The following is a 12,161-nucleotide window of genomic DNA, read 5'->3' on the forward strand; positions in this document are numbered from 1 at the left end:
GTGTATCTTTTTCCTGAGCCACTCAGTTCCTATTAGTTTTCCCCAAACAGGTAACTACTTACCAGTTTCCTTATGGCCTTCAAAAAGTATATATTTATAAGTATATCACTGTGTTTTTCCCCACCTTCCTTTTATACATGGCAGGAACATAATCTTTTTTTTTTTTTAATTCAAGACATTTTAAAGTTTTATATGTGTGTTGTGTGTTTAGGTTTTCCTCATAGTATCTGGGTTATTTATGCTGATTATCAGCATTGCTGCAATGAGTAAACTGGAACATACATTGTGTGTGTGTGTGGGGGGGGGGGAGTGTGCCTGACTGAGGAGGAAAAGCTGCTCCAAAGAGCACAGGACTTTAGTGTTTTCAGATTTAAGAGTTGCTTTCTTAAATATAATCCTCAAACTAAGACTGCTTTCTCAAAAATGTGTATATTACGGGAATATTTTCTTAAGTTTTATACATTCTTCCTTCAAGGTCAGGCAAGAATCTGGCACAGCAATTCACAGCCATAATTCGGATTCTTGGAAGGTTAAAGCAGAACAATTGGCTAAAGAGCAAGATGCTGTCTCAAAAAAAAAAAAAAAAGATATCATGGTGGTTAAAGAGATGGCTTAGCTGTTTAGAGCAAAGACTGTTCTTGCAGAGGACTCAGGTTAGTTCCCAGCACCCACATCTGGTGGCTGCCAACCACCTATTGCTCTAGCTCCAAAGGGATTTGCCACTTCTTGCCAGCTGAATAGAAAAGAGAGACAGGTGTGGTGGTACACGCATTTAATGCCACCACCCTCGAGGCAGAGTCAAGAGTATTTTTTTCGTTCAAGGCCAGCCTGGTCTACAGAGTTCCAGGAAAGCCAAGGCTACATACAGAACATTCTCGATAAAACAAAAACAAGACAATCCCCCCAACACACAAAGAAAACTGAAAGAAATGATTCAAAGAAAGAATGCTTGTTTTTTAATCTGCTTAAGTAACATCTGTGTTTCCAATTCTATCTCCAGTCAACCTCTACAGGTAGGACCATCCCTGATCCACTTGTAGATTTCACTGTGCTCAGCACGATTGTATACAACAGTAGATGCTCATTATACGCTAAAAATAAATTGGATGATCTTTGTTTATCTGTTTTGTGTATATGTCAAGGAGCATATTCGGAGGTCAGAGCCAGCACATGATAGACATCTCTCCTACCACGTGTGCTTTGAGGATGAAACCAAGGTTGCTTCAATTTGGCAATCCTGTCTCAAGCGAAAAATTGCTCGTTTAATAGCTTCGTATTTTAGCTGAGCCCTGTGCTGTAATCTCTGTCCTTGGGAGGTGGAGACAGTAGGATTAGAAAACCCTGCCTGAAAACAAAACCCAGATTAAAGATTCCAGGTTAAAGATGGGGCAAGCAAAACGCAATAAACCCTCCCACCCCTTCTGACCCGCCCCCACAATACAGCTGGGCCTCATGGGTCAAGTAGTTTGGAAGTGGAGACGGGGAAGGGAGACCCCGATTTCTGGACCAGCTTGAGCAATCTATCTAGTTCAAGGCAAACCGCTGTGGCTCTGTAGCTCCAGTAGCCGAGTGCTTGCTTAATACGTGCAAGAACCTAGGTTTGAGGCCCAACCCAAGAAAAAAAACAAAAACAAAAACAAACCCAGTCTCCTGTCCCTTTAAAAATGGCGGTCCTGCACGGTAGAACGATATTATTGGCTGCTCAAGTCATGGGGGCGGGGTTGGGGCGGGGCATGTGGTGGCGCCAGTGGTTCCACCTCCTACGGCAAGTCGGAGGCAGTAAGATGGCGGCTGCTGAGGAAGGTTGCGGTGTTGGGGTCGAAGACGACCGGGAACTGGAGGAGCTTCTGGAAAGTAAGAGTGCACGATGGGAAAGACCAGAAGTATCGGGGAGAGGATCCATCGTGGGGGTTAGAGGAACTTGAGGTTTCTGAGCGGGGCGGGAGAATCTCTTCAGTGGTCAGCGGGGGAGGTGGTCTGAGTTCGACCCCGGCCCTCTTTATTAGCTGGCTGTGTCCAAACCGCACATCTCCCTGCGAAGGGGAACACTAACCGTAAAGAGCTGTTTCACGAGCCCCTTACAAACTTCTCTTGCTTTCGATTGTCGGATTGTTGTTGAGGCAAGGCTCTCTCACTCGGTATCCCAGGCTGATCTGGAACTCGCGGCAGTCTTTCAGCCTCCGCCACTGGGAGTACAGAGATCACAGGCTGGACCCACCAGGATCGCCTTCTGTAAATTATTAAAATCGCCTCTCCTTTCAGTAGCAGGATTCACAGAACAAAATAATCTTTAAGCTCCAAAGGTCCATATGTCCATGATAGTATCTTTCTTAACCCGAAACGCCTTTTTACCGCACAGTCTTTCCTCATTCTTTTACCAGACCCTTAGTTCTTTCGTGCGAGTAGTCAAAGAAGTCTCCTTTTAAAATTAGTGTGATGTTGAGAGACTGTCTCGTGTAGTTTTAGGCTGACCTCACACTCATTGAGTACTGTAGAGTGGCCCTGAACTTGTGATTTTTCCAGTCCCTTCCTCCGCATTCTCGCATGGCACCACAATGCCTGACATCCCTTATTTATCCTTTGGAGAAAACAAAGTGAGCCAGCCCCAGGGGAAAAGGTCTCCTCTTCCTGAAAAGATGGTGGACCTTCATCTCTTTCTTGGCCTTGCACTCCACTCCCGTTTCCTGCGCCAGTGAGGCCAGTGCCCTTTCCCTAGTCCTGGCAGGCAGAGTGATGGTGACAACACAGGCTTTTCAGGGCAGAGGTGAACCTTTTATCTCTTGCTCAGTCACAGCGATATAAGCAGGTAGAAAATGAACAGATGAAGTGAGGAGTGCCCAGTGACTGGCCTGGCCCAGGCTTACTGCATATGAGGCCAAGGAGGCTATAGGTGCCTGTTAAGGGCGATCTAAATTGGAGCATTATTTAAGAGTTAATACCTTCTTGTCGAATGTATCCTAGTAGTCAGAACGGTGGAAAGCCGGGTGGTATATTCTGTGCTTCCTCAACAGACGATATTAGCTAAGGCCTCAGAGTGAATTCCAAGAAATAAGGCTCTCTCTCCCCTCTTCTTCATGTTAGATGAAATGTGTAGGTTTTTGTTTGTTTGGTTGGTTGGTTTGGTTTTTCAAGGCAGGGTTTCTCTGTGTAGCCTTGGCTGTCCTGGAACTCACTCTGTAGACCAGGCTGGCCTCGAACTCAGAAATCTGCCTGCCTCTGCCTCCTGAGTGCTGGGATTAAAGGCGTGCGCCACCACGACCCAGCAGGGTTTTTTTTTTTTTTTAAGGGAATTTTATAGTGTGCATATAGAGATTTCTTTGCACAGCTTTTATTTAATTCTCTCCTCCTAATTCTGAGATGAACACTGGTTCTGTGTAAAAGGGTTTCCTTCCCAACTGGTCACAACAAACTAGATGGTTCTCAAGGAAGGTGGGAAGCCTATTGGCCAGTAGTCCAGGCAGAAGAGACACCAGAAAAAGAGAGAGAAGTCCAGGAAAGCCAGCACTTTGTATCATTATTTTCCTAAGAGTTTGTTTCAAATCACACGGCTGTCTAGCCCTTTCCACCCTCAACATCGCCACCACGTCCGTCTCTTGTCTCCGAAGGTGCTCTTGATGATTTCTCTTGTCTCCGAAGGTGCTCTTGATGATTTCGACAAAGCCAAACCCTCCCCAGAACATGCTCCGACCATCTCGGCTCCCGACGCTTCAGGACCCCAGAAGAGAGCGCCAGGAGATACTGCCAAAGTATCAATTCCCCCACTTAAGGGAGAGGGAGGATGGCCATGCAGCTCAGAGCAGGGATGGGGGGCCCTCTGGGCCAGAGGGGTGGCTGAGAGGGTGCCTTTGCCTCACACTGCTGAGTGTTCTTCCAGGCCTCAGTTCCTATGAAACGAGGACCTGTGGTTTTACGGAGGGCTAACGAGGAAAGAGGAAAGAGCGGTTTTAAGTGGTTGGCTTTGTATGCTACCTCATATTAGACCTTCAGTGGCCAGTCTTTGCTGCCCTCCGGAGAAGAGGTAGATGGAATGTTCAGTGGAGGTGCTCGTGGGAGGGGAGATGTTTCATTTCCCAATATGAGCTCGTTTAAGCGGCTAGCCCCAGGGTGATGCTATAGGAGGCAAATGTTGTCTCCCTCCCCACCCCACCCCACCCTTGCAGGATGCTCTCTTCGCCTCCCAAGAGAAATTTTTCCAGGAACTGTTTGACAGTGAGCTGGCTTCCCAAGCTACTGCGGAGTTTGAGAAGGCAATGAAGGAGCTGGCTGAGGAAGAGCCCCATCTGGTGGAGCAGTTCCAGAAGCTCTCAGAGGCAGCTGGGAGAGTGGGTGAGGAAACCCCAAACATAATACTGGACAGGCCTCTTAACTGATTGAGAGTACCAGGATTGTAAAATTGATGACCATCATGATGTCACAGCCATGGCTGGGGGTGGGGGGGTGTAAGGCAAGAGAAAGAGCTGTGGGAATCTAGCTTACTAAAAGGAAAAAGGTAAGATATTTTGGAAAGTAATGAAAAAAGATTATTCCAGCCAGGTGTAGTGGCTTATTCAATCCCAGCACATCAGAAGCAGAGGTAGACGAATCTCTATGAGTTTGAGGCCAACATGATCTGCATGGTGAGTTTTACAACAGCTGGAACTACAGAGTGAGACCGTACCTCACAAATCCTCACAAATCAATACGATTCTCCCAAAGCAACCCTTTTAAAGGAGTGTTACTGTGGAGAACAGCTAACACAGTACCAATATAGATTCATGGCATGCCCGTGAAGGTAACTACAGAACAACTAAGATTTGGAAGTGGTAGTAGCTTGCTAGTAAATGCTCTCCATCCAGGCTGGTAACTAGATGGGTGTAGACAAGCTGACAGTGAGGATCCTAGCTAACCCTGGGTCTTTTGTCTCCCAGGCAGCGATGCAAGTTCTCAGCAAGAGTTTACTTCTTGCCTAAAGGAGACGTTAAGTGGCCTGGCCAAAAACGCCACTGAGCTGCAGGTAAGGGGGAAGGAGTGAGGGGAGGCCGCTCTCAGTGCTTCCTAAGCAGTCTCACAAAACAGATGCTGGGTGGGGAGGGGGCCTGGAGCCATGGCTCAGCAGTTAAGAACACTGGCTGATCTTCCAGAGGACTAGGGTTCAATTCCCAGCACCCACATGGCAGCTCACGCCTGTCTTATCACTCCAGTTCCAGGGCTTCTGACATTTTCACACATTTTCTGACAAATTTACACACAGTCAAAAAAGAAAAAAAAAACATAAATAAGATAAAACTTTAAAAAGTTTACTTTTTAAAGTTTTTAAAAAAGCTCTGCCGGGGGGTGGTGGTGGTGGTGGCGGTGGCGCACGCCTTTAATCCCAGCACTTGGGAGGCAGAGGCAGGCAGATTTCTGGGTTCAAGGCCAGCCTGGTCTACAGAGTGAGGTCCAGGACAGCCAGGGCTACACAGAGAAACCCTGTCTTGAAAACAACAACAACAACAACAAAAAGCTTTCTGATATCTCTCCCAAATCTGGCCCCCTTTGGTTTTTGTTACAGGCAAATTTAGATAGTTCTTTCCACCGGAAAAAGTGGTAAGCATTCAGGGAGGCAGGGTGCCTGTTCACCTCTCTTTCTCTTGTCTAGAACTCGGGCATGTCTGAAGAGGAGCTGATGAAAGCCATGGAAGGGCTGGGCATGGATGAGGGGGATGGGGAAGCGAGCATTCTCCCCATCATGCAGAGCATCATGCAGAACCTCCTGTCTAAGGATGTGCTGTACCCATCCCTGAAGGAGATCACAGAAAAGGTTCGTGAGTTTCCATTGCTGGCTTGAATCCTCACTTCAGTGTATCAGCTCGTGGGCCACTTTGCTGAGACGATGCATAGTAAAGGGGTAATTTGAATGGACAAGTACGGTTTTTTAAAACGCCTTGTTTGTCACAGTTGTTATTGAGAGTATTAAGCTGACCATCTGTCCACGCTGGGAATGTTTGAGCTAAAAGGGGAAATTTGCACTCTAGTTTTCTATAAATTAGTTCAAGACTTTGAGTTTGACTGATTCATTCTTTCTTATATATTTTTAAGCTTTATATATTTATTATATGTAAGTACACTGTAGCTGTCTTCAGACACACCAGAAGAGGGCATCTGATCTCATTACAGATGGTTGTGAGCCATCATGTGGTTGCTGGGATTTGAACTCTGGAAGAAAAGTCAGTGTTCTTAACCGCTGAGCCATCTCTCTAGCCCTCCTTCTTATATTCTTAACTTTACTAATTTCTCCAGTAGGGACTCACAGGATTTTGTGGTGGTGTTATGAACCGTTGGAGAGTGCTTTAAGCGGTGGTTCATGCTTAAAAGAGCTATAGCTTGACCAGAGAAATGAAGTTGAGAAATACAAGTTCTTCAGCCTCACGGGCAACATGTGACTGAAGAGCAAGACCAGGAGTCTGCAGCCCAGTGTTTGTGCAGCCTCAGTCTGACTCTCAAGCTAAGAGTAGTTTTTACTTTGTTTTTTTTTTTTTTTTAAAGATTTATTTATTTATTTATTTATTTATTTATTATATGTAAGTACACTGTAGCTGTCTTCAGATGCACCAGAAGAGGGCATCAGATCTCATTACAGATGGTTGTGAGCCACCATGTGGTTGCTGGGATCCGAACTTCAGACCTTCGGAAGAGCAGTCGGGTGCTCCCACCCACTGAGCCATCTCACCAGCCCTTTACTTTGTTTTTAAAAGATTTATTTTTATTACTATTTTTAAATTAGGTGTACACACACAAACACGCACACGAGTTAAGGTGCCTATGGAGGCCACAGACATCAAACCACGTTTGAGCTGGAGTTACAGCTGCCAGTGAGCCACCTGATAAGGGTGTTGGGAATGGAACTTGAACTAATTCGGGTCCTCCGCAAGAGCAGTATGCACTCTTGACCACTCAAGCCATCTCTCCAGCCCTCCTCGGTTTTATATTTTTAGGTTTAAAAACACCAGGGCTAGGGAAGAGATAATTCAGCAGTTAAGAACACTGGCTGCTCTTCCAGAGGACCTAGGTTCAATTCCAAGCACCCACATAGGAGCTCACAGTGGTCCATGGCCCCAGTTCCAGAAGATTTGAAGCCTTCTTCCATCTTCTGAGAGCACCTGAGACACACGTGGCACACAGACATACGTACAGACAAACATTTGTACAAATAAATAGAGTTTTTTCAAAATTACAAATAATGACAACAGAGGGGGCTTGTTAAAGAGCACTTGCTGTTCTTGCCGAGGGTCACCTAGACTCACTTCCCAGGCTCAACACAGTGGCTTATAGCCATCCACAGCTCCCGTTCTAGGGAATCTGACACTCTCTCCAAGTACACCAGCTGTGCACATGGTACAAATACATACATGCGGGCAAAACACTAATGAATACAGTAAATAAATCTTAACTACAACAACAGACCTACAGTGTTTCAACAGAAACCATATGTGACCCTTGTCCTAGTTAGCTGCAGCTGTCAACTTTACAAAGCCCAGAGTCGAGGGAACCTCAGTTGGGGAATTGCCCAGATTAGATTGGACCATGGCCATGTGTGTGAGGAATTATCTTGATTGATGGTTGGTGTGGGAGGGCATAGCCCACCGTGGGTGGCACCAACCCTAGGCAGATGACCCTAGGCTATATAAGAAAGCTAAAAATCAAGCCGGGCTGGTGGCGCACGCCTTTAATCCTAGCACTTGGGAGGCAGAGGCAGGCGGATTTCTGAGTTCAAGGCCAGCCTGGTCTACAGAGTGAGTTCCAGGACAGCCAGGGCTACACAGAGAAACCCTGTCTCGAAAACCCAAAAAAAAAAAAAAAAAAAAAAAAAAAAAAAATCAACTGCCCTCAGTGATGGACTGTTACCTGGAATGTCAGATGAAATAAACCCTTTGGTCTCGCAAGTTGTTTTTGATGTTTTATCATAGCATCAGGAATGAAACTAGAACAGCCCTTTACACTCTTGCTTTAGTTTACTAATCCGCAGTTACCGCGTACCCCAGTGTATCCTGATGACCTGTCGGAGTCAACAGTGCTCTGTGCTCTTCATGTCGGGCTTGCTCATGTAGCCTTGTTTTCTTCTTGGTCCCTTCCCTCCTGCTTTGCGTCACTCTCTCCCGCCCATCTCCTCTCTTTAGTATCCAGAATGGCTCCAGAGTCACCAGGACTCCACTCCTCCCGAGCAGTTTGAGAAGTACCAGCAGCAGCACAGCGTCATGGTCAAAATCTGTGAGCAGTTTGAGGCCGAGACGCCCACAGACAGCGAGGCTACTCAGAGGGCTCGCTTTGAGGCCATGCTAGATCTCATGCAGCAGGTAAGGCTTTCTCTCCTCACACTGCCTTCCCTGGTGCACTCCTCAGGGAGATGTCTGCACAGGCTGCTGCGCCTAACCTGAGTGGAGGACAGAGTACAAGAAGACTTGTAACTGGTCTTTGCTACTTTGTGGGTTCTCTTCTTTTTTCCATCCTTCACACCCCCCAACCCCTGGATTCACCCACTAACACTAGATAGGAGGGAAACAAGGAGAGAGGGGAAAGAAACCCCTGAATCTAGTTTCTTTTCTATGTGTCTTCTTTGATCGTGGCTGCTAACAAACAGCAACCAACATCCCTAAACGGCCAACAACCCCTCACTCCCCTTGGGGCCCTTGAGTTATGTACCCTCAGGAAAGTTCCTGGAATTCTAAACCTCACACAGTCACAGACACAATCTGCAGCTGGCAAAGCCACGCCTCTGCTAGAACATGCGGCAGACTGTGGTCAGCTGCTGCAGTCAGTCTGAAGCAGCCCACGTTCCCACTCCTGGGATTAAAGCGAAAGCACATTCCTACAATCTTTCTGAGTTTTTTTAAACAAAAATTCCAGAATTCTCAAAAATGTCACTACAAAGACTGCATACCGTGGCCAGCAGGAATCAGATTGCTAGCCTGATTTTTTTTGTTGCTTTTGTGTTTTCTGGGACTTTTCCTTTTTTTTTTTTTTAATCTCTTATTCTTTCCGTTTTCTAGTTACAGGCCTTGGGCCATCCTCCAAAAGAGCTGGCTGGGGAGATGGTGAGTTTGTCTTCTGTATTTTAACCCAGTTTTCAGTTTGCAGACGCCAGTAATCCTTAGGTAATCCATATAGGGTGATCACTGTGGCTGCTAGGGACAGACCTTCAGAAGCTCTGACTTGAAATATGAGTGATTGTCTCAGTCCCTTTGTCTCTTCTCCAGCCTCCTGGCCTCAACTTTGACCTGGATGCTCTCAATCTGTCGGGCCCCCCAGGTGCTAATGGCGAACAGTGTCTGATCATGTGAAACACAGCACAGTTTCCTCCCTGAGCCCCAGCCGTGGGGAACATCTGGAGTCAACAGAGTCACTGGGAACTGAGGCAGGAGTATCATCTGTGGGAGCTGGCTGCCCCACCCACACTCTCCATCCCATTCAAGACTGTGCCATACCAGCTGATCTGTAGGCCTTTTCTATGAGTCCTACTCCATCAGGGTTTCTGCTGTTAGAAACAGGCCAATTATCTGCCAGGTGAAGGAAGGCATCCCTTGTGGGGCATTTCACTTCTTCCCACTCCCCAAATAATGTTACACATGGCAGTACTCATGTTCCCCTTGATTCCCAGGGACGTCGCGCCTTGTTTCTCCTCCCTCTCTGTGTCTGGGGAGGAGGAGCTGAGTCCTGACTCTGTGCTCCTGTTAGGCAGGGCCTCTGGGAAGAGGAGAAATGTAGCCTGAGCTGGGGCTGGAGGCTGGTCACCGCATATCCTTGCCTTCCTTTGGAATTCTCTTAAGGGAAAGGAATTTTGCACTTAGCCATGGTCGGGTTGGAAGCAAAGCCTTGGGCTTTTCCTGTCCCTAGGTGCTGAGCCCCAATCCCCCTTTCCTCCTGAGAACTCATGTTGCTGCCCTGGTTCTTTCTACAGCTCTGGGATTTAGGGGGAGCCAACTCTTGGCCTTCCTTTGCTCCCTGACTGTCCTTACGTCCTCTCTGTTTAGAGTCTTATTTATTCTGCCCTTTTAACCAGTGCTGTGATGGATGAAGGCCAATCTTGTTTCCTTTCATCTAGTACCTGGACCATTCTCCCTAGACCCTTGCCTTCCTCCCTGGCCAACACATACTTGCAGTGTCAGATCTGGTACATGAATGGCCATTCTACCCAGATAGGTTTTAGCTTATATATAGGACATCAGATTCCCTGGAATCCTTGGTTCAGGAAGGTGCTTGGGAAAGGGGTGTAGCCAGAATATTTTTTCCCTGCAAGCCCTATGGGGTAGTATCTAATAAATATTCTGAGCAAGTGTGTGGGTTATTTTTCATCCAGGTCTATTTCTAATCTTCCCTAGTTTCTATAAACTGCAGAGTGAGATGTGTTAGGAGATGGATAGTTCTGTATAGTGTTGTTAGGCTCTACCATGGCCCAGCCCTCCAGCTCAGCAAAAGAATACTGTCTTCGTCTCCTTGGCACTTATTTCAGTCTTAACGTTTTACGATATAGCTGATGTTAGTGATTGATATATTATCAACATGTTTTCTAAATTATCTAACTTTGAATCAACCTGCTTTTTCACAGTGGTTCTAAGCACCATGGTTGCCATATATTTTATGGATATTCTTTTAGGCCACCTAGCTAGTTCACTTGGAAAATAACGTTTTAAAAATATATTTTTTATTTATTCTTTGGAATTTTATACATGTATACAATGTATCCTGATCATATCCACCCTCCCACCCCACCCCACCCCACCTGCTGGAAAATAACTTTGGCAAGAAGAAATTCACATTTATCATTTGAGTCACTTCGAGTTCGTAACATCATTTCCCCTGGGCTAAAACCACATTTAAGGATGCAACATATTCTATGGAAATGTGCTTGCGGCCTCGGTCTGGGAACTTCCCAGCCAGCACAGCTTATCAAACGGAAGACTCGGGGTCTGAATTTGAGACTCCTCCATGCGCTGAGGAAGGGAAAATGAATGTACCAGCTGATCTGTGGTGATGAGTGGGGTCTGAATTGCCAATATTTTATTGATGCTCCTGACAAAAGCTTGACAAGGACAGGTGAGGAGACAGGAACAGGAATGATCGGCCCTTGGAACTGTTCTCATTGCCATGCTGGCCAAACTTTATTCTCATTTCTGCTGGTGATGCTGTGGTCCACCATGGTTTTATTTTCAAGACTTTTTTTTTTTTTTTTTTTTTCATTTTAATTTGGTTGAACATGAGCAAGTTGACCTTGGGTTGGACTTTTTTCCTAAATACCATTTGAATTACTCTGGGACTTAGAGCTGAATAAAACCTGGTACCCTAGGGCAGTCCTCCTCAAGGTATGTGTGGTAAAGGACCAGAGTTTAGTCCCTCTGCATCAGTATGTGGATCTGTTGCCCGTGACAGATATGTAATTGAGACTATATACAACTTGTATACAAATTTGAAAACACCTAAACTGTCTAGACTCTGTTACAGGTTAAGCCCACTGATCACATAATTAAATTTCACAGCTATATCAAATACTAAAGTTTTTAGACAGTATATTTCTGATTCCTAATGTCACAAGTTGATACAGTGGTTAAAACCAAACACCTTCATGGGATAATGCCGCTCTGGGTTTTCCTTAGTCTCTACACAGGGCCTAGGCAAATGTGTACTTAGGCCCTTGAAGTCCTCTCCTGTGTGTTACCTGTGGAGAACATGGTCTTTAGCAAAAAAAAAAAACAAACAAACGTGTCTGTATATGGTTATCTAGCACTTTTTCTAGTTTGCTTCTCTTTCTTTTTTTTTTTTTTGGTTTTTGGTTTTTTCGAGACAGGGTTTCTCTGTGTAGCCCTGGCTGTCCTGGAACTCACTTTGTAGACCAGGCTGGCCTCGAACTCAGAAATCCGCCTGCCTCTGCCTCCCAAGTGCTGGGATTAAAGGCGTGCGCCACCACGCCCGGCCTTGCTTCTCTTTCTTGATAATTAATAATAAATTACATAGCTTAACTTTGGTGAAGTTTTAAGCTGTCCTCAAAGATTGCAAGAGCTGCCCTTCTAAAATTCTGTGTGTTCTGGATAGGTTTCATAAAACAAACCCATATAAGATGTATGTTTTCACTGACCTCAGACCATCCTCTCAAGGCCCCATAGGCTAAAACTAGGCCATTGGGATGGCTTTGAAAACTTTGGGGAAAAATG

The 12,161-nt window shown here is 45.9% G+C and overlaps 1 protein-coding gene across 4 annotated transcripts; it reads left to right on the top strand.

Annotated features, from left to right (window-relative positions):
• The first annotated feature begins 1,760 nt into the window (after positions 1-1,760).
• On the top strand, positions 1,761-11,503 carry Pex19 (peroxisomal biogenesis factor 19). Of its 4 annotated transcripts, none has more exons than NM_023041.3 (8): positions 1,761-1,854; positions 3,637-3,746; positions 4,161-4,326; positions 4,908-4,993; positions 5,618-5,779; positions 8,136-8,312; positions 9,006-9,050; positions 9,213-11,503. In NM_023041.3, the coding sequence occupies exons 1-8, from the start codon at positions 1,785-1,787 to the stop codon at positions 9,294-9,296; spliced, it is 900 nt and encodes a 299-aa protein (NP_075528.3). In that variant the 5' UTR covers positions 1,761-1,784; the 3' UTR covers positions 9,297-11,503. The 4 variants fall into 4 exon arrangements, with proteins under 4 accessions (NP_075528.3, NP_001343442.1, NP_001343443.1 ...); NM_001356513.1 differs by having other exon boundaries at positions 9,265-11,503; NM_001356514.1 differs by lacking the exon at positions 9,006-9,050.
• Positions 11,504-12,161: the final 658 nt, after the last annotated feature.

This window comes from Mus musculus, chromosome 1 (genome assembly GCF_000001635.26).
Source record: "Mus musculus strain C57BL/6J chromosome 1, GRCm38.p6 C57BL/6J".
Lineage (NCBI taxonomy): Eukaryota > Metazoa > Chordata > Mammalia > Rodentia > Muridae > Mus > Mus musculus.